Here is a 19,152-nt window from a genome sequence, read left to right on the forward strand (position 1 = left end):
AGTAAATATAAAACACTTAAATACACACACACGCGCGCGCGCACACACACACACACACACACACACACACACACACACACACACACACACACACACACACATACCCGTTTCTCGGGCTACGGGGACAATTTCTGAAATTTTTCGCAAACCTAGGCTGGCATAGGGCTACGAGGACACCGGGTTCTGGAGGTGCTAGAGCTACAAGAAATACATCAAAAATCATGAAAAAAATCAGAGAACCTATACAACACTTAAAATTAAAAGATTTTTCTTCATAAATGTGAGTTTTAAAAAATGCCTATTTTTCAGACTTTTTGGTGGTTTATGGAGTCCGTCCTCGTAGACCCCTGTTTAAGAAAAGTGAGGTTTACAAGGTCGATGATGTCATCGCTGATGTCATCATACACATACACTATGTATAACCTGTTTGAAAGGACACGAGTTTTATCAGGACGGGTTACACACATACACCAAATAAAACCTGGTTTGGTGGGACAAAATGATTAATAGGACCAATCATACACATACACTATGTACAACCTGTTTGAAAGGACATACGTTCTATCAGGACAGGTTACACACATACACCAACTACAACCTGGTTTGGTGGGACAAAATGATTAATGGGACCCAAATTCCTAAGACATAGGCCTACCATCATTAATGTCTGGAATATATCAAAATGTAATTAGTAATGAAATTCCTACGTATGCCTCTGCTGTGCATCATAATCTGGCATTTAAGTTGCTAAGGAGCACAATTCAACTCCATGCTACTCCACCTCTGTAAAACACCAGCAGCCCAAGTCAGTCTCCACTCAGTCCGTCAAGCTGTTTAACCTCACAGATTATACCACAGCTCTAGTCGGTCGTAGTTTTCCTAAACGTGGACTAATAGTCATCAATTAACTGTTTGCATCCAGCAGGAAAAGGTCTCCACACATGTAAAGCGAGGGTTCAGAGTAGATTCACCCTACTGCTATTTGAACCGTGGCATCCATCCAGTGGTCCACCTTAATTGTTTTCAACCTTGGGCAAACATTAGCCTAATTACCGAGTTAAAATATTTTTTATTCCGACTAGCTTAATGTAGCTAATTAGTACAAGCGGTAACGGAACTTGACAGCATCACCAAATTCACAGCATTAAAATCACATGCCATGACACACAAATTCTACAGTAGTACAAATATAGTCTCTATGGTCTGTACTTGCACAACGATGCATTTGGAAGTTTGTACATGGCCCAGGAGTTAGCATTATCAACACAAGCCGAGTAGCTTTCTGGCTCAACGTTACTTCCTTCATCAGCTTTAAAACCCTCAACGAAACTCATCATATTCTCAATGAAAAGTGAACACAGCATCAGTATTGATAACTAAAATTGTCTAATTGATAAAGGGCAACATTTAAAAAGGTCTCGAAGTGTTAACTTGAAAATATAAGCCTATCACAATTCAGTAAAAACAGTTTCTAATACTCTCGTCTGGAACTTTTTGTTATGACTTATACGGGCTACTGCCACTGACGGAATTAAGGTCAACCCAGCACTTCAATCAGAGAAGCTGTTCGGCTTGTGTGGATAATAAACCCCTGGACTGTGCTTCAAACTTCCAAATACTTCGTTTTGTGAGTACAGACCATATTTGTAGAAGTTGGGTGTTGTGGCATGTAATTTTAGTGCGGTAAGTTTGGTGATACTGTCAAGTTCCGTTACTGCTTGTACTAAATTAGTCAGAATAAAAATATATAACTCGACAACGCAGCTTATGTTCACCTCAAGGTTGAAATCACTTGGTGTGGACAACTGGATGGATATCACGGTTCAAATGGTGAATCTACTCTGAACCATCGATGTAACATCATAGAGCTGTTAGCGATTAACTTATGCTGTTGGGGAGGCTTTTTCCATGCTGCTTTCCAGTCAACAGAATGTGACAAGATAGCCTTGTTTCATGCAGTAACGTCATCAATGCCTGGTATTGGCAAGTGTTTGACAAGTATGATTAAATATTAGAGATGATCCGGCCGGATAATAGCCCTTCTCACAACTTCGTCGTCAAGGGTTTGTCAAGTCCTTAAGGCTTGATGTCCCACAAAGGACTTCTAACTTCACTTCAGTAATGGCGAAAATGGCAATATTTCCAACTCCATCTGGTGTCTCTCCCCCGTAACAATTTTGCCTGGTGGTGCCGCGTGCTTTGTTTTGTTGCACTGGAAGTTGGCCGCTATGAGCCGCTTTGGGCATGTAGATTTCTTGGCTATGAGCAGAACGACCAAGACCCATTCCCTTTCGTTAGCTAGCTAAGCAGCAGCTCGATGAAAGCCTGGCTGTTGGCTGATTGTAAAATATCATGCTAGCATAACCAGTGAAAACAACGAATTGGACTGCAGAAAATTGTTGAGCTTATTGAGATGAAAGGTTTGGACAGGCAAATAAATCACTTGTGTGAACATTGGAAATGCCCCTTCAAAGTAGAGAGCTGAACGCCAATAGAGCAAAGACGTGGATTTGATCATCCTTTCATGTAATGCCAAAGTTCCTCCTCCTACCCAAACTGTCTGATTATGCTGAAATGTTCAATGTCTTCAAAGCCCACGTCACCTCATTTAGTTTACATAGCTACCAATGTATAGGAGTTGGAATCTGATGGCGCACATTTTACTCAATCAGGACACAATCAGCCGAGCGAACCTCAAAATATATGTTGCCGACCAAGAGGAGATAACGTGATTAACTCTAGCCGGCTTACCTTGCTATTGCCTAGGCTTTGGATAAATATCCACTTTCACTTTCAACACCACAAGATGCTTTGAAAACGCTTTCTTTATTATCTTTATTATTATTTATAAATCTTTATTACCGTTACAAGAAAATAAGCAGTAGCATTTTGTCTCCTCGTTCTTGTAATGTTATGTAAATGTAGTATAGCTCTGGAAATGTGTAATAAAGATTGGGGTATCTACTGGGAACAAGTGGATGAAACGTCCATCTAGGGAAGTGCAACATGATTGCACTTGTGTGAATCGAACTCTATAAGCAAGGGGGAGAATCGCACATATGAACATTGAAAAAGCCTCTTAGAGCTGAATGCTAGGAAGGGTGTAATTAATTAGGCTACTGAAGACAAAGAAATATAATTCACATATGATCTCGAAGTCAATGTCTATCTACTTTCCTTCAATGCAAATTTTCAGGAGAACCGCTGGAGGCCGCTATAGTTTGTTTACATTTCAAAGTTGCATAGGATATCTTTAGTTTTCCACTTGGAGCAGGCTGACTGCAGCACAAACTGGTTTTAATGACTCTGGAGTTCCTTCAAAGGTGAGCTCTACTTCATATTAATGTACCCTCATTAGGGTGCCCATATTTATATACAGTAAGTCCAATAAGTATTTGATCGCTTGCTGATTTTGTTGATTTGCCTACTAATAAAGACATGATCAGTCAATAAATGTAATGATAATATGTATTCTAATATGGAGAGACAGAATATCAAAACAAAAATCTAGAAATTAACTTTAATTAAGTGAATATATATTAATTAATTTATTTTTCACTGAGGCAAATAAGTATTTGATCCCCTGCCAAATGATAACAATTCCGGTCCGACAGACCAGATAGACACTTCCTGTCAACTTGTCATCTGAGTTAAGGACACCTGTACATACTAAGATGCATAAAAGACACTGAAACAGCAGAATCAGTCCATAGTATGAGTTTATCAATCAGACTCTAACCTCATGAACATGGGAAAGGTCAAAGAGCAGTCAAAGGAAAACACAGGCAAGATTTTAGACCTGAACAAAGGACTGGGTATTAAGACCCATCTGTTGATGCATTTCCTCCAAAATGTATGGAATACAAAATGACTATCCATCAGCCTGGCTGGGGTTCTATAGAAGATTTGGCCTTTTTTAGGGATTCAATTCACCTTTGGCTAAGGCCCGCCCTAATGTGCTTTTTGACCAATCACAGCGCAGCAAAAGGACGACCTCGGACAAACCTCGGACAGTTTTGACAGCACTCCATTGAACTCATTGCTGAAATCGCATGTTTTCAAGTAGTTAGCAAGATGCGGTCGTATTATTATTAAAATATGATTGGAAATTGTGCCTGGGGTATTTGTGACAAGTATTGACGCAAGTTTCCCCGCGATATAACAGGTGGTAATCGCTTTCCTCTTTACCTAAAACCGGACTAATAAGCAGCTGGATAATCTGCCTTGAAGGGTCTCGGCAGCCTCACACTCGACTAGAAAGCACACGGATCAAAAACTGTGTGTGCTCCGATCATGCCACTATCTCATTCGTGTCACTTTTCAGTAAGGTTGTAAGCAAACCACGAACCTGTTTCAGAGTAGGATTTTGGATTTCTGTTAACTATCGGTCACGGCAGGAGTGTTTTGACTAGCAGCTGATGGACGTGATTTTGTTAAGCTACTGAAGATATAAACCAAACGTTAATGTTACACAATGCTGTGGTAGCTTTGAAGATGAACAGCCATCACGTTGTGTGATTTCGTTTTCTTCTAGCAAGTTTGAGTCAGGGCTCAAAAGATATGCGAGCTCAGCTTACCATGGTGCTGGTTACAATGCCTATCGATAGAAGAGCCCATAACAGCTGTGATGCATTGGATGACCGTTCAGAAAATAAATACTTATATTCACAATACTATGAATGCGTTTTTTATTTATTAGGAGTGAATAACTGCTGCGATTTGCAGTCACTGCATAAATCACGTTGATATCTCAGCATTGAAAGTTTATCTGTCCGACCTAGCAACTGTAACTAAAGAGGGCGGGGCTTAGCCAAAGGCGAATTATCAGGAAAACAGAAAGAAAGCACCCTAGACCGGTATGGGATGAACTAGGCAATGATATCAGAGCTTCTGGGACCAAAATCACTGAGAACTTACGGTAGAACTTAATGGTATGGGATGAACTAGGCAATGATATCAGAGCTTCTGGGACCAAAATCACTGAGAACTTACGGTAGAACTTAATGCCACAAAAGCTTAAAATCCTGTAGTGCACACATGGTACCCCTACTTCAGAAAGAACCTGAGCAGTACTCCAGAGGTTTGCCAATGAACATCAGACTGATTTAGGATATGATAAGGAGCTGCTGTAGTCATTTGAAACCAACATCAAGCTGGTTGGCATTAATACAATTCAATATGTTTTGAGAAAAAGAACTACTGCATATGATCCCAAGAACACCCTCCTCACCATCATGCATGAAAGTGGTACTGTATCATTATGGTTTGAGGGTGTTTGTCTGTTTGTCTAAGTTCCTTTTAAAGGCCAAGCCTCGGTTCCTGACAAAGTCCCTGATGTTCATTACAGTTCTGTTGTTCAGGATAGGAGCTTCTTTATTTTTGCAATAATTGCACTGCTCCTTAGTAACTGTCAATCCATTTTCAATGAAAACTTTCATGTGTTTGAAGACCGCATCAGTCTCCTCCTGCGTCCACGGCCTCTTCATACACCGCCTAGCTGTTGGGGAAAAAAAAAAAAAACACTTGCCATTCAGCTTGGAACTGTACACAAAGTCCTCTTTTGCAAGTCATGGAGACAGTCTTTAGAAGTTAGCACTAACACAAGTTGGATGGTCCATTTTCACTGTAGCACAGGATGTGCAAGACTTTATTATTTTCAAAAAGAATTGACTTCTGCAAATTCGGCTGACTTCTGTAAGCAAAGGACAGTTGCCCATATCTTCTGAGTCTATTTCAAGTGAGCTCGGGTGCATAGGAGAATGTTAAACCCCTCTATCATTTGCACACATGAAGAGTTCTTAATATGGTCAATTTTCAATAGCTGTAACTCCTGGAGAGCTAGTGTGAGACTACGGCCAATATATATGTCATGATGTCATGAATCTATACAATGATTTCAATGACAGAAATATGTCTTAAATACACTTAATCATGGTAAATCAAAGGGAATTCAGAAATGTATGTAATAACTATGGTAATTATTCCCTCTGCATCTTTAATTCTGAGTGACTCAGCCTCTCTGTGATGGTCTTATACCTGGACACTCTTATTGTCCATCAGCACAATTCATTTTGAAATGTTCTTCCTTGTTGTTTTATCTTATTTGGACATCTCACTGATCCCCGTCTCAACTTATTTTGAACGTGTTGCAGTTTTGAATTTGAATTTTTTTCTCAGTTTGAACACTTAATATGTTGTCCTTGCACTATTCTCCATCTAATGAATGGATTGAATGTGATGGAAATGATGGCATTTTTATTTTATTCACAGTTTACCAAACGTCCCAACTTCACTGGAGTTGGGGTTTGTAAAAGCTTAAGGCGGCCTAACTGTATATTAGTGCGACCATTGTTTTGTGCCAGGCTGACGCTCAATTCACTTCGCAGACAGAAATTGCTACTCAATACATTAGGGAGCAAAATAATTTCAATACAAAGTTCATATGTTTCTCCATGCTGTAAAACATTAGCAGGCGTGATGTGTATTCAAGCTATATCTACTCAAAATTTTCACTTACCAATGGCCCCATCTGTGGAAAGTAACGCAGCTGACTCCTGCCTGACACCAATACCTCCAATCTTAGAAAAAAGAAAGACAACATTTAAGAAGATCAGCAAAACAATTATAACTCAGGGTTTCCGCTACATTCATTTCACCTCGGCGGGCCGCCACGCCTTCGCTGCGCCCCGCCACCTCAGAAAAACTCAGAGTCTGTCAAGGTTTTATAGCGCAAACTTGCATTAGGAAAGGGGAGAACGCAACGACACGCTGAACATCTACCATTGAAAATGAGAAATATATTGCATGTTCACAGTCAACATGCAACATTTAAATGTAAAATAACTGCCTAAGGTGTGATTGTTAAATATCCAAATAGGCTATCAATTCATATTTTTCATTCATATTCTTATTTTCTGCCTTTTTTTTTGCAATTTAGCATCATTTGTAGACCTCCTTAAAACTGTTGTACTGCAATATAAATAAACCTACCGTTTCAGTGCAGTAGCATATGACTGCATTATTATTATTAGGCCTACTGCAGTATTAGTGTGTTTTTTTAGGTGTGAATGCAGCTATTTACAGTAAACTTGGATACGGTTATGTGGACACACAAATGTCACACTCGTAGGGAAAAAATGTTTTTCCATAAGGGGTGGCACGGTCTTTGCGTACGTTAAGCAGAGTGTTTGGGTCATAGGCAGCAGCCAGATTTATTTTAACACATTAACGTGATATAAATTATTGTTTCTCAACCCGGGGGTCGGCCCGCCCAGGGCGTCTCCTTGGTTGGCAGGGTCCTGCCACCGCACTAGGGCTGGGAGGTATACCATTAAAAAACCGTGATAAGGTTTTCACCTACACAAGGTTCACTTTTTAATGAGAGAAGGTTTTTCTATTTTTTGTTCCATCATGAGACTTTGGATTAAATGAAAAACAGTACAAACTATAAATTCTAAAATATATTATTGAAATAAAAAAGTGATTAAAATAGAAATGGAGATTAATTTAAATTCAAATTCAATTTTTAAATTTAATTTCAGCCTTTTCTTCAGAAACATTGAGATTTGAGGGGAAATCGTGGCTTATAAAAAAAACCCGTGCAGAGAACCGTGATATCAATTTTCAGGAAGTTGAAGAAAATCGAAGATGCTCCATCTGTGGCAGAAGTTTTAAGAACCAACGTGGCGTGAAAATCCACCAAGGCAAATCCAAGTGCAAGGAGCAGTTGCAGCAGCGCAAAGCATCTAACACAGCCCAGAGTCTCATCTCAGAGTTTGTTAGCACTGTTTGTCAGTCGATGGAGGTCCGGAGTCAGGAGGCACACCACAGTGCTCCGGACCCCCTAGCTGTATCCGCCCCGAGTACAAGGAGGAGCCGAGAAGCCCACAACGTAGAGGGCTTGCTGAAGAAGCCGCGGTTGAACCTACCATCAGCCAGGGACCACAGATGGGCGCAACTAGATGAAGACCTCAGCATCACCCTCGACAACACCTTGAAAGGGGATGCTGTAAAGAAGATCAAGACTATGGTGGAGATAGTATATCAAACATGCTACGACAGATTTGGAATCAAGGAGGGTAAGCCTGATAAATGTCCATCAGGGCCCAGCAGAAGGCAACGTCGAATTGCAGAGCTGCGTCAAAACCTGCGAGCACTCAAGAAAAGGTGGCGGAGAGCAGAACATCATGAAAAGGAAGCACTGAGCGAACTAAGTTCAGAGGCGCGGAAAAACCTTCTCCAGTTGCAGAGGGCAGAGGCAATCCGGAGAAGACAGAAAGAGAAGTGCATACAGCGGAAAGCATTCTTTAACAATCCATTCCGCTTCACATCCGACCTCCTGGGCCAGCTAAAAAGCGGAAGACTGATGTGTTCTAAGGAGGAAGCGGAAGACGCAGTCAAGGAAGCGCATAGTGACCCCATCAGGGACCTACCACTGGGAGAGTGCCCCTTCCCAATTCCAAAGGTCAACCCAACAACCCCTTTCAACATGGCTGACTTCACTTTCGAAGAAGTGAGGAGAGTGGTGAGGCGGGCGCGAGTGGGATCGGCTCCTGGTCCATCAGGGACTTCTTACAAGATCTACATCTATTCTTGGTTGGGACTCTATGCAACAGAACACAATAACATTGTTACAGTTTCATGAAATCAGGAAAGCAAAACAAACAGACTGGTAAAAGAAAAAAGGGCCGCAAACCATGATCAACAGCAGAGGGCCGATTTAACCGAGCTCTTAAGACGCTTTTCCGAAGCGTTCAGCTCGAGCTTATAAAGCTAAGCGACTTCAATTAATTGATCTCTGGTGAGGCTGTGAAAAGCCTCCTCAGAGGGATCCTCAGCAAATGCTTGCGCTGCTGACGTCATGGTCAACAAAAGTGAACTCGCACTGGCTGCACAGTGCAAGGCACAAAAGACACAAAACAAAATCACAAAAGTAGTCAAAAATCCCTAAACGACTACAGCTCTCCCCCCCCCCCTCAAAAATGGCGCTCCACACACCTAAACGACTTAACGGTGAGGCTGAAGGTAGACGACAAAAGGGCACTAGCCCGACAAAAACAGCCAAAGTCTAACCAGTTAACCAACCTCACCGTAGCTCTGTAAACATAGCCCCAGTACAATACACAAAAGCAATTGGTAAAGCACAAACCAGTGTGATGTGCGTGACACTGTAACCTCAAATCTTACCTGAACAAACAAAACACTTACCTAATACTACACCTTACCACTAGTCTTCTGGTGGTTCCCCTAAAAGGCGTACTTTAACCGCCAAACTCGTGGGGTGAGTGATGCCACCCCCGAAGCGGGCCTACTAGAGGCTACCACCGAAAATAAGAAATTAAAATAAAAAAGTGGTAGGCTCTGTGCCCACCCGGCGGCTTACTAACTACAGTGCCACACACACACACAACCAGTTGGACGAAGTGCAACTTACCATTGCATACTACAAGGTGCCTAAATCTCCCAAACAAAAGGATTTTAAATTTGGAAAAAGGGTGCAAAATGGACGAGGCCCCAAATGTTACAAACAGGTTAAAAGTGTAACCATTTGGAAGACAAAAGGATGTCCAGGCGCTCGAAAGGTCTAGGGGTATTTTATTAAAGGAACTATTTACAAAGAGATACAAAATAAATGAATGACTTAATAAACAAAAGGGAGCCACAAATGCACCAAGTGGAGCCCAGGGGAGAGAGCGTCAAGCCAGGCTGCCACCCTGGCTTAAATGGGAGGAAGGTGATGGGTCCATTGGAGGGGTGGTACGGTTCACAAAATTCACGGTTCGGTTCATATCACGGTGTCAAGGTCACGGTTTTCGGTTCTCTACGGTTCTTTTTTTTTCGTTCATGATAAATGGTGCACTGGCTAATAGAATCGGACTTATCACTACATATGGTTTGTATAGGCTTATAATGTGAAAATCTCTGTTTTACATATCTTTCTGGGCAGTACATGAATTGCGGTTTGCGATGCATTGCACGGTTCGGTTCGGTATGTGTGTGAATTGTACGGTTTCGGTTTTCGGTGCGGTTTGTGCCATCCCTAGTCCAATGGCTGCACCTGTGGAGGAGGAAACTGGCGCAGCAACAGAGGTGGGAATGTGAAGGTGACCCCTGGTGGGAGGAGGACGTAACAGTGGGTATCCAAAGTCCCTCATCCATCAACTCACAAGTGAGGTGAGGGAAATGGGCCTGTAATACTTGGGAGTCTTGACAATCCTCTCAAATGAGTTGACTACATCAACTTTTGCCAACAAACCATATGACATATGAACAGATGATGCCGTTGCCAAACCTTTGGATTAACTGTATATGCATCTGAAAGGGTCTAAAACACATGCTCGTGTCCTTTTTGCTGACTTCTCATCAGCTTTTAACACTATACACTGGATTCCCATCCCAACATGCGGTCAGCAGAGAGTCATGAGCTGATGGATAAAGCCCTGGCACTACTAGACATAGACAACCCTATACACCCACACATTTCAGCTACTGGTGGAACATGGAGCTGACATGAACAGCAGAGACAAGATCTTTGTCCAGTGCTCTGGACGAGGCAGCTGAAGTCTGCCGCAATCTGCCGTGTCTGAGGAGGCTATTGCAGCTGGGAGCTGATGTCAACACCTGAAACTTCAAAAGGTAGGACTATCCTCATCCATGCTGAACATGACCCTGCCTATAGCAACAACCTTGAAAACATCCAACTGCTGCTCGAAGGTGCTGATGTGAATTCGGTGACCTGTACTGGGGACTCATCTGAAAAAGGTCTTAGACAATGAGGATGCTGAGGAGGCAGCTGTCATCGGACAATACTGCACCGGTGTTCCAAACATACTCTTGGACCACCAGGCACCGGCATGTTCAGATGCTTTCCCGAACAGGGGCAGTTGGTGGTGGAGCAGAAGAGGGGATGAGGAGGAGAGGTGGAGGAGGAGAGAAGATGAGCTGTGCATGGTGTCATTCAGTGCGTTGTGTGTGGAGAATTTTGACCTCCTCTTCCCCGTCTGAGTTTCTTTGCTGAGCCGTGGCATCCTACGCAACATTCTCTTCCACCACACAGCCCAGAACTTGAGTTGGCACAATACTTCTCTAGGATGAATATCCTGCTGCTTGTGCTGACAAAAAAACTGAATCCCCATCCCAACATGCGGTCAGCAGAGAGTCGTGAGCTGATGGATAAAGCCCTGGCACTACTAGACATAGACAACACTATACACCCACACATTTCAGCTACTGGTGGAACATGGAGCTGACATGAACAGCAGAGACAAGATCTTTGTCCAGTGCTCTGGACGAGGCAACTGAAGTCTGCCGCAATCTGCCGTGTCTGAGGAGGCTATTGCAGCTGGGAGCTGATGTCAACACCTGCAACTTCAAAAGGTAGGACTATCCTCATCCATGCTGAACATGACCCTGCCTATAGTAACAACCTTGAAAACATCCAACTGCTGCTCGAAGGTGCTGATGTGAATTCGGTGACCTGTACTGGGCACACATCTGAAAAAGGTCTTAGACAACGAGGATGCTGAGGAGGCAGCTGTCATCGGACAATACTGCACCGGTGTTCCAAACATACTCTTGGACCACCAGGCACCGGCATGTTCAGATGCTTTCCCGAACAGGGGCAGTTGGTGGTGGAGCAGAAGAGGGGATGAGGAGGAGAGGTGGAGGAGGAGAGAAGATGAGCTGTGCATGGTGTCATTCAGTGCGTTGTGTGTGGAGAATTTTGACCTCCTCTTCCCCGTCTGAGTTTCTTTGCTGAGCCGTGGCATCCTACGCAACATTCTCTGCCACCACAACAGCCCAGAACTTGAGTTGGCACCATACTTCTCTAGGATGGATATCCTGCTGCGTGTGCTGACAAAAAAACTGTATCCCCATCCCAACATGCGGTCAGCAGAGAGTCGTGAGCTGATGGATAAAGCCCTGGCACTACTAGACATAGACAACACTATACAACCACATTTCAGCTACTGGTGGAACATGGAGCTGACATGAACAGCAGAGACAAGATCTTTGGGACCAGTGCTCTGGACGAGGCAGACATAGACAACACTATACACCCACACATTTCAGTTACTGGTGGAACATGGAGCTGACATGAAGAGCAGAGACAAAATCTTTGGGACCAGTGCTCTGGACGAGGCAGCTGAAGACTGCCGTAATCTGCCGTGTCTGAGGATGCTATTGCAGCTGGGAGCTGATGTCAACACATGCAACTTCGAAGGTAGAACTATTCTCATCCATGCTGAACATGAACCTGCCCCATAGTAACAACCTTTAAAATATCTGACTGCTGCTTGAAGGTGCTAATGTGAATTCGGTGACCTGTACTGGGGACACTGCGATGTGGTGACGCATCTGAAAGAGGCCATAAACAACGAGGATGCCGAGTAGCCAAGACTGAAAAAAAAGTCTTGTTTTGATTTTAAATTGATTAATTGGACTATCTGCAGGGCAGAGCACAGCAGGTCAAGGCAGGCAACATCTCAGAGGTGTGACTTTCACCCTTGCTTTTTATTTTGTATACGGTCAGCTGTTGTAGTAGTCACACTGCTTGCCACATAATTAAATAAGCAGATGACCCAGCCTTGGTGCTTACTGAACCATAATGAAACCATGCCTGGTGAAGTGCTGAAGGAATTTGTCAACTGGTCTAAAATATCTAAAGTCATCATGCAACACAAGCAGCAGGCAGAGTTTTAGGCTTCTGTTCACTAACATGTGTTGCAACAGAGGGCCGCGAACAATTGATAAATTCCTCGAAGAGGATTGATACACGGAGTTTTGCACGCTCATCTGCTTCTACAACAGCGCACCAGCGTTTGAACACCAAACTCGACGTACATCTGGTCTACTTTCTTCTGGAGTTTACGGAACGACTGGTGATACGCCTCAGGGGTCAACTGGCACCCATTACGTCGTCACACATAAGACTTTTGGCGAAAGGGAGACACGAGTAAATCTCTTGGCCTTTCTCCTCCAGTGTGTTATCTGGGAGAGGCCCAATACTCTTTCGGCCATGCGAAGTTGGTTGCCACCCTCTCGAAGTGCGGGAAATACCGTTCTACATCAGTCTCTGAGAAGAGAGGAACCAGCTTTATATTTTTTGCAAAATCAAAGACAGTTTTAGACTTGGCCTTTTCGGCTTCCAGTTTAAGACGCTGGCGCTCACTGTCCAACCGCTGTTTTGCCAGATCAGTCTCTAACTCTAATCGCCGCTGCTCGAGGTCTAACTCAAGCAGGCGGACTGTCTCGGACGGACCAGACGGAGTGGAAGGCGAAGCGGCTTTGGCTAGCGTGCGGGGCAGTACACTGTTTTCAGTGAATACATCGAATAACTTTGTTTTTATAGTGTCTTTGGTTCTCCTCTTCTGTATTTAACGACATTGTACCTTTTCGCCAATTCAAGTAATTGTGGTTTGTTGAACCGTTGCAACTTCTTAAAAGTCAGAGACTCAACAAAACTCTTGATTGCAGACATGACTAGTGATAATAACGAACAGCTGATTAACCAGGATAGTTGTAATAGGACGAGTGTGCGGAAACAAACCGGCAGTTACGAGCACAAAAGTCTAAATGCTCCTCACGAGTAGCAAGAAACTAGAGCCAATAGGCTACGGAGCTACGAACAGGCTACAGTAAGTAGCAACAGGTGGTCAGAGACACAGGCACCGGAGTGCAGACAGGACCATGGACAAAACACACAGACTTCCCAAAAAAGAAGAGAATCACTCAGCAAAAAGAGTGGAGTGAAGCCCAACCAAAAATCGGCACACTGCGTTGGAGGTGAAGTGGTGAGCGTTAACCTGGGCAGGGGATGTTACTACTCTGCCTATTCCTAAAACAGAGAAAACAAAAGCCTCACTAGCTTCGGTTCTTCAGTGGAGTACCCAGCTCGAGGCTTCAGGGAGCCCCCTCCTGGGATATCCACAAAACGAGCTTTAGGAAAAACAAGCCCAAAAGCGAAGGTAAACTCACCACAAAAAAACGCAGGAAACACAGCGACCAGAAAAACTTGACGAAACCCGTAAGATAGACTACAAAAACGCCAAAGGATACGAGAGGTCTAGGGAGGACAAATATCCCGCAAGAGCGCCCTTCATTATATCAATATATTACATTAAATATGAAAATGTGAACATATCGGGTATCGGTATCGGCCCTGAGAAGAAGGAAATTATCGGCCATCGGTTAAAAAATGTAATATTGTGCATCACTAGTCAAGAGCAAATGCAAGTACTTTCTCAGTTGCCGAAAATATGGGAACTCCTCCCACTTTGTCGTGAAGCAAACAACCATAAGGAAACCAAGGGAGGGAGGTCACCATGCCGTTTAGGAAATGTTAATTGTTGTGCTCTTGGTCAGACCAAGTCTCGAAGACATTTGAACGTCGCTGATAATCAGGCTACAGTTTGGCCGCCTAAAGCTTCGACGTTGGCTCACACTTTAGCTTTGAATTCTTTCTAAAGATGGTTCCTCAATTTTTGTTTACCCTTGACTGCGCGAAATTTACTGTGCACAACTCAACCTCTGATTGTTGGAAACCGCTGTCAGTCAACAAATTAGCACACGTGGTTGGCTGCCGGTGTTTTGCCCCTCCTCAAAATACCTTGTTGATAAACAAAAGATATTTATCTATAGACTTCTGCAGTGTCTGGACAAAGGGGGTGGAGTAATAAAGAGGATTCAAAACACGCCCACCCAATGCAAAAGTGTGTGCTCAAGTTGGGTCTCCTTAGAGGTCGTTGTGCAAACACCTCAAAAAGAGAAGGAGGGGACAACACGTGCACTACCGCCATCTACAGCGCAAAGGGGACTCCATTTATTCTTAACCTCAAGACTTCGAAGGTCTCCTAAAGGGGCGTTCACCTGACATCACATAAATAGACATGACATTCACACAAGTCAGAGTTAATCAAAATTTTCACTTACCACTGGCAATAGCTGCATTATTCTCCACAGATGACTCCTGCCTGACACCAACGGCTCCAATCACTTCTTTAACTGAGGGTGTGGAACACTCCACCTTAAAAGATTAACAGCAACGTTCATGTTTAGTTTCAAAAAATGAAACGTGACTGTGCATGTATGCCATTATACACGTGGAGGAACTTCTGGTAAAACACAGAAAAACAAAGTATGTAAGACACTCTATTGAGCTGCATGTGTGGTGCAGAATGAGAAAAAAAAAACATGTTTGAAAGGACACCACAATTGATGACGTCCACTCATTCTTCCAGTAGCAAAGCTCTAAGGTTTCTGCACACATTGCTCAGTGGAGCAAGGAAGCAGTCACTTACCTCACTAGTAGTGATGTCTGGTGTGGTCGTGGATGACTGACACTCTGATATTGGTTGGGACTCTGTGCAACACAACACAATAAGATATGGTTTTACTTTCCTCTTTTCATAAAACTAACAAACAGACTGGCCAAAGAGTCACCACGGAAACAACGTCACACACACACACCAAAAGTTGTTGGAGCACCTTTAGCATTACTGCACATTCACAACACATTTGGCACCGTCGTATTCTAAGACGGCAATGCCAAACTTCACCGGGTTCAAAAGGTTCAAAAACATGGCTCAGTGAGCACGAGATCACTTTAAAACATGGATCGGCCACCATAAAGTTGAGACCTCAGCCGCAATGAGAATCTTTGTGATGTGTTGAAGGCTTTACAGTAGCGCTGACACTAATAAAGTCAATACAAAATCTTGGAGAAAACTTATTTCAACACTCGAAGAGAAAAATCTAGACACTGGTTTTGAATAGTTTCAATAGATCTCTGCAAAGTGTGGTTTTGAATAGTTTCAATAGACCTCTGCAAAGTGTGATCCGAAATCAAAGCTTAAGGCAGCCTAACTGTATATTAGTGCGACCGTTGTTTTGTGCCAGGCTGACGCTCAATTAACTTCCCAGACAGAAACTGCTACTCAATGCATCAGTGAACACAGAAACAAAATCATTTCAGTCAGAGTTACTCAAAATTTTCACTTACCACTGGCAATAACTGCATTATTCTCCACAGATGACTCCTGCCTGACACCAACGGCTCCAATCACTTCATTAGCTGAGGGTGTGGAACACTCCACCTTAAAAGATTAACAGCAACGTTCATGTTAAGTTTCAAAAATTGAAACGTGACTGTGCATGTATGCTATTATACACGTGGAGGAACTTCTGGTAACACACAGAAAAACAAAGTATGCAAGACACTCTATTGAGCTGCATGTGTGGCGCAGAATCAGGAAAAAAAAAACATGTTTGAAAGGACACTACAATTGATGAGGTCCACTCATTCTTCCAGTAGCAAAGCTCTAAGATTTCTGCACACATTGCTCAGTGGAGCAAGGAAGCAATCACTTACCTCACTAGTAGTGATGTCTGCTGTGGTCGTGGATGACTGACACTCTGATATTGGTTGGGACTCTGTGCAACAAAACACAATAAGATTTGGTTTTACTTTCCTCTTTTCATAAAACTAACAGACTGGCCAATGAGTCACCACGGAAACAACGTCACACACACACACCAAAAGTTGTTGGAGCACCTTTAGTATTACTACACAACACATTTGGCACCGTCGTATTCTAAGACGGCAATGCCAAACTTCACCGGGTTCAAAGGTTCAAAATCATGGCTCAGTGAGCATGAGATCACTTTAAAACATGGATCGGCCACCATAAAGTTGAGACCTCAGCCGCAATGAGAATCTTTGTGATGTGTTGAAGGCTTTACAGTAGCGCTGACACTAATAAAGTCAATACAAAATCTTGGAGAAAACTTATTTCAACACTCGAAGAGAAAAATCTAGACACTGGTTTTGAATAGTTTCAATAGATCTCTGCAAAGTGTGGTTTTGAATAGTTTCAATAGACCTCTGCAAAGTGTGATCCGAAATCAAAGCTTAAGGCAGCCTAACTGTATATTAGTGCGACCGTTGTTTTGTGCCAGGCTGACGCTCAATTAACTTCCCAGACAGAAACTGCTACTCAATGCATCAGTGAACACAGAAACAAAATCATTTCAGTCAGAGTTACTCAAAATTTTCACTTACCACTGGCAATAACTGCATTATTCTCCACAGATGACTCCTGCCTGACACCAACGGCTCCAATCACTTCTTTAGCTGAGGGTGTGGAACACTCCACCTTAAAAGATTAACAGCAACGTTCATGTTAAGTTTCAAAAATTGAAACGTGACTGTGCATGTATGCCATTATACACGTGGAGGAACTTCTGGTAACACACAGAAAAACAAAGTATGCAAGACACTCTATTGAGCTGCATGTGTGGCGCAGAATCAGGAAAAAAAAACATGTTTGAAAGGACACTACAATTGATGAGGTCCACTCATTCTTCCAGTAGCAAAGCTCTAAGATTTCTGCACACATTGCTCAGTGGAGCAAGGAAGCAATCACTTACCTCACTAGTAGTGATGTCTGCTGTGGTCGTGGATGACTGACACTCTGATATTGGTTGGGACTCTGTGCAACAAAACACAATAAGATTTGGTTTTACTTTCCTCTTTTCATAAAACTAACAGACTGGCCAATGAGTCACCACGGAAACAACGTCACACACACACACCAAAAGTTGTTGGAGCACCTTTAGCATTACTACACAACACATTTGGCACCGTCGTATTCTAAGACGGCAATGCCAAACTTCACCGGGTTCAAAGGTTCAAAATCATGGCTCAGTGAGCATGAGATCACTTTAAAACATGGATCGGCCACCATAAAGTTGAGACCTCAGCCGCAATGAGAATCTTTGTGATGTGTTGAAGGCTTTACAGTAGCACTGACACTCCTACAGTCAATACAAAATCTTGGAGAAAACTTATTTCAACACTCGAAGAGAAAAATCTAGACACTGGTTTTGAATAGTTTCAATAGACCTCTGCAAAGTGTGATCCGAAATCGAAGCTTAAGGCGGCCTAACTGTATATTAGTGCGACCGTTGTTTTGTGCCAGGCTGACGCTCAATTAACTTCCCAGACAGAAACTGCTACTCAATGCATCAGTGAACACAGAAACAAAATCATTTCAGTCAGAGTTACTCAAAATGTTCACTTACCACTGGCAATAGCTGCATTATTCTCCACAGATGACTCCTGCCTGACACCAACGGCTCCAATCACTTCTTTAGCTGAGGGTGTGGAACACTCCACCTTAAAAGATTAACAGCAACGTTCATGTTTAGTTTAAAAAATTGAAACGTGACTGTGCATGTATGCCATTATACACGTGGAGGAACTTCTGGTAACACACAGAAAAACAAAGTATGCAAGACACTCTATTGAGCTGCATGTGTGGCGCAGAATCAGGGGAAAAAAACATGTTTGAAAGGACACTACAATTGATGAGGTCCACTCATTCTTCCAGTAGCAAAGCTCTAAGATTTCTGCACACATTGCTCAGTGGAGCAAGGAAGCAATCACTTACCTCACTAGTAGTGATGTCTGCTGTGGTCGTGGATGACTGACACTCTGATATTGGTTGGGACTCTGTGCAACAAAACACAATAAGATTTGGTTTTACTTTCCTCTTTTCATAAAACTAACAGACTGGCCAAAGAGTCACCACGGAAACAACGTCACACACACACACACCAAAAGTTGTTGGAGCACCTTTAGCATTACTGCACAACACATTTGGCACCGTCGTATTCTAAGACGGCAATGCCAAACTTCACCGGGTTCAAAAGGTTCAAAAACATGGCTCAGTGAGCACGAGATCACTTTAAAACAAGGATCGGCCACCATAAAGTTGAGACCTCAGCCGCAATGAGAATCTTTGTGATGTGTTGAAGGCTTTACAGTAGCGCTGACACTCCTACAGTCAATACAAAATCTTGGAGAAAACTTATTTCAACACTCGAAGAGAAAAATCTAGACACTGGTTTTGAATAGTTTCAATAGACGTCTGCAAAGTGTGATCCGAAATCGAAGCTTAAGGCGGCCTAACTGTACAGTATATCACAACAGTGAATACACCCCTCACAGTTTTTCATATTTTTGAGTGAATCTTTTCATAGGAAAGCATTACAGAAATTTCACTTTGACACAATGATTAGTGACCTTTTAACAACATATTTAACCGCTTAAATTTCTTGTTCACTCAGAAAAAAAACAAAATACAGCCATTA

At 42.8% G+C, this 19,152-nt stretch overlaps 1 protein-coding gene across 1 annotated transcript in view; it reads right to left on the bottom strand.

Moving 5' to 3' along the window:
- Positions 1–4,825: 4,825 nt before the first annotated feature.
- LOC134438666 (uncharacterized) overlaps positions 4,826–19,152 on the bottom strand; it is a 40,157-nt gene continuing 25,830 nt past the window's right edge. The window contains exons 5-14 of the mRNA XM_063188279.1: positions 18,450–18,511; positions 18,082–18,175; positions 17,428–17,489; positions 17,060–17,153; positions 16,370–16,431; positions 16,001–16,094; positions 15,300–15,361; positions 14,932–15,025; positions 6,518–6,578; positions 4,826–5,497 (exon numbers count right to left, since the gene is read on the bottom strand). Of these exons, the coding sequence (XP_063044349.1) occupies positions 5,494–5,497; positions 6,518–6,578; positions 14,932–15,025; positions 15,300–15,361; positions 16,001–16,094; positions 16,370–16,431; positions 17,060–17,153; positions 17,428–17,489; positions 18,082–18,175; positions 18,450–18,511 (689 nt within the window). The 3' untranslated portion in view covers positions 4,826–5,493. The remainder of the gene's footprint in view (positions 5,498–6,517; positions 6,579–14,931; positions 15,026–15,299; positions 15,362–16,000; positions 16,095–16,369; positions 16,432–17,059; positions 17,154–17,427; positions 17,490–18,081; positions 18,176–18,449; positions 18,512–19,152) is intronic.

The sequence above is a fragment of the Engraulis encrasicolus genome, chromosome 22 (genome assembly GCF_034702125.1).
Source record: "Engraulis encrasicolus isolate BLACKSEA-1 chromosome 22, IST_EnEncr_1.0, whole genome shotgun sequence".
NCBI classification, from domain to species: Eukaryota; Metazoa; Chordata; class Actinopteri; order Clupeiformes; family Engraulidae; genus Engraulis; species Engraulis encrasicolus.